The following is a 2,778-nucleotide window of genomic DNA, read 5'->3' as shown; positions in this document are numbered from 1 at the left end:
GACAGGCCGGGGCAACCCCAACGGGACAGAAATGGCTCCTCAGGGACAACCTCAACCTCCCCTGGGGCAACTGGAGGACGGGTCCTCTCATCCTGTCCCTTGCTGTCAGAGAGAACACACTGAAATTCGATAAATTTCCCCCAGTATAAAGAGCAGACTGGGCCCAGTCCCTGCCCGCTGCTCTCCCCACGAGCCCCAGTTTGAGCACAGACCCCCCGGCTCGGGGTCCCACCTCAACTCTGCAGGTGCTCCATGCTCAGCTGGGCCGTGTTGAGGATGCAGACGTAGCGCGTGGGGGTGCTGCAGCCCTGCGACGAGCGATGGGCCAGCAGGAAGAAGTCCTGCCTGGGGGGCAATGACACGGGGTGGGGGGGCTGCCGTGCTCACCAGGGGCTCCTGAACCCCCGGCTCGGGGCACCCCAGGCGTTTTTTTCACATAAAAGTAGGTTTTTTTGAACCTCAGGTTTTATACACCTGGTTTGTCTTGAACCCAAATTTGTCTTGAATCTTTTTTTTTTTTTTAAACCCCATTTTTTTGGCAGACCAGGTATTTTTGAACCCATTTTTTTGGCAGACCAGGGCTTTTGTGAACCCCAAGTTCTTGTGAACCCCAAGTGGTGGTTTTTTGCACACCAGTGGTTTTTTAAATCTTTTTTTTTAAATCCAGGGGTTTTTTGTCTCCAGGTTTTCTTGCACCCCAAGATTTTTTGAACCCCCATTCTTCTGGCACACCATTTTTTCTTTAAGTTTTTTGTACACTATTTTTTTAAACCCTGTTTTTTTTGAACTCAGGGTTTTCTTACACCCCTGGTTTTCTTCTTAACCTGGGTTTTTTTTTTTTAATCTGAGGTTTTTTAAATCAAATAATTTTTCACCAAGGGTTTTTCCGCACCCCAGGGCTTCTTAAACCTCTTTTTCTTTAAACTCAGGTTTTTGCAGCCCAAGTTCTTCTTGCTCCCCAGGGTTTTTAATGCTCCCCAGCTGTGATTCTTGCACCCCCCCAGCTGTCCCAAGAGCAGTCTCCGCCACTCACCAGTCGGTGCTGGTGACCGTGTGGTCGATGACGGTCCCTGGCGGAGGGGACACGAGCTGCTCTGACACGTGGGTGTAGAAGTTGGTGCTGATCTGTTTCTGCACCACCATCACCACCATGCCGGGCTGGTAGTTCTTGAAGGTGTCGAAGCACTTCTGCATCTGCGGGATCTCATACTTGACCACGGTGTTGAGCTGGCTGTCCGACACGCCGTCCCTGTACACCACGATCTTCTGGGGCAGGAAGTGGTTCACCTGGGGGAGCAGAAAGTGACAAGCTCACTGGTTCACCCACACACACACTGCACACAGGAGAAGCACTGGGTGCCCACTGAGCCTCCAGGGCTGGCGGCTGGGTGGTGTCACAGCCCGGGAGCTCAACCCAGCACCCTCGAGCTTTGCAGAACGTGCCTGACAATACTCGACCCCAGAAAGTGCAGCTTAAAACAGGTTTCGGGGGGCTGGCAGGGCAGGGCAGGGAGAAACAGCATTTGCACTAATGCTATCCATGGGTGACCACCAGACTTTCAGGGCTGTTGCTCCAGAGGGATGGGAAAATCCCAAGAGGCATCCTGACAGGCGGCTCTTCTCACGCTGGGGACGTGGGACAAGAGGACAGAGCTCAGCAGTTGGACGCTGATACCAGCAGAGGCATAACGTGGCACTTCCCCCAGTGCAAACTAATCCTCGAGGCGGGTTCGCACGTTCCCCGAGATAAGGGCGAGACTCTCTGCGGGCGCCGCATCCAGTCCAAAGGGCTGCTGAGGATTTGCTTGCTCGCACACCCTCAGGCTGACAGGTTTGGGGTGGATTTCCCTCACTTTGAGGCAATATTGAACCACGGGAGGGTTTTTGTGCTGATGGGGATTCAGCCTCACCTCATGGAAGTGCTGGAGGGCTTCAATCAGGCAGAGCCGCAGGCTGTCAGCGATCTCCTGGTGAGGCAACTGGAAGACCACCCTGGAGTACCACTTGGTGAGGATACTGGGGATGGAGCGGGGATGAGCGTCAGACCAGCCAAAGTCTGCCGAGGACCAGCTAAAGTCCACCGACACGCTGTGCGACCGAAACCGGCCCCAGCTCGGGGCTGGCGGTGCCTTTCCCGGCAAACCCAGCGATGACCAGCGCAAACACACTTCGGCTTCACCCCTCTGATGGAAAGGTAGTGGCCATGTTGGTGTGGAACCCCCCTGCATTCCCCGCAAAGCTTCCCCCTCCCCAAGGCAGCACGTACTGGTTTGTGCTGGCCACGAAGCCAATGACGGAGCGCATCCCCTTCTTGTGGCAGTGGTAGACGTCCATGCCAACAACCATCAGCTGTTTCTGATGAGTAAAAACGCGAAAAAAGCAGGAGTTAAGGACTAAGTCAGACACCTCCAGGCTGCCCTGCCCGGATCCCTCCCGCTGTGAACAACGTCAAGGGCACAAACCAGAGGCGATGACCCCAGAGGGAAGCTCATAACCACACCAGGTTACACCCAAGATGGTTCATCTGCATCCCCAGACCACAATATTTTACACCCTGCAGCTTGTAAACCCAGTGCAGGAGGGTTTTGCCCGCCTTACCAGGGGGATGTCGACCCCCCAGAGCTCGCCACCCAGTTTGCAGTTGATCTGCAGCAGGACTTTCTGCACCACCGACCTCGTCTTGCTCAAGTGGCGCATGAGGGACTGCGCATTGATCACCTGCGGCAGGGAAAAGCGAGGATGGAGAGACCGACGGCTTTCCCGCGCTTGCGGGCACCT

General features: G+C 55.1%; 1 protein-coding gene across 1 annotated transcript in view; it reads right to left on the bottom strand.

Moving 5' to 3' along the window:
- The window catches only part of PIWIL2 (piwi-like RNA-mediated gene silencing 2), a gene marked incomplete at its 5' end in the record, with an annotated part of 5,653 nt that overhangs the window by 947 nt on the left and 1,928 nt on the right, over window positions 1-2,778 (bottom strand). Inside the window, 5 exons of the mRNA XM_010140377.1 lie at window positions 240-345; window positions 1,034-1,287; window positions 1,911-2,016; window positions 2,267-2,355; window positions 2,599-2,718. Of these exons, the coding sequence (XP_010138679.1) occupies window positions 240-345; window positions 1,034-1,287; window positions 1,911-2,016; window positions 2,267-2,355; window positions 2,599-2,718 (675 nt within the window). The remainder of the gene's footprint in view (window positions 1-239; window positions 346-1,033; window positions 1,288-1,910; window positions 2,017-2,266; window positions 2,356-2,598; window positions 2,719-2,778) is intronic.

This window comes from Buceros rhinoceros, unplaced genomic scaffold, assembly GCF_000710305.1.
Source record: "Buceros rhinoceros silvestris isolate BGI_N320 unplaced genomic scaffold, ASM71030v1 scaffold27757, whole genome shotgun sequence".
NCBI classification, from domain to species: domain Eukaryota; kingdom Metazoa; phylum Chordata; class Aves; order Bucerotiformes; family Bucerotidae; genus Buceros; species Buceros rhinoceros.
Note: the sequence above shows the minus strand (reverse complement) of the source record. Positions and strands in the feature narration are given on the sequence as shown.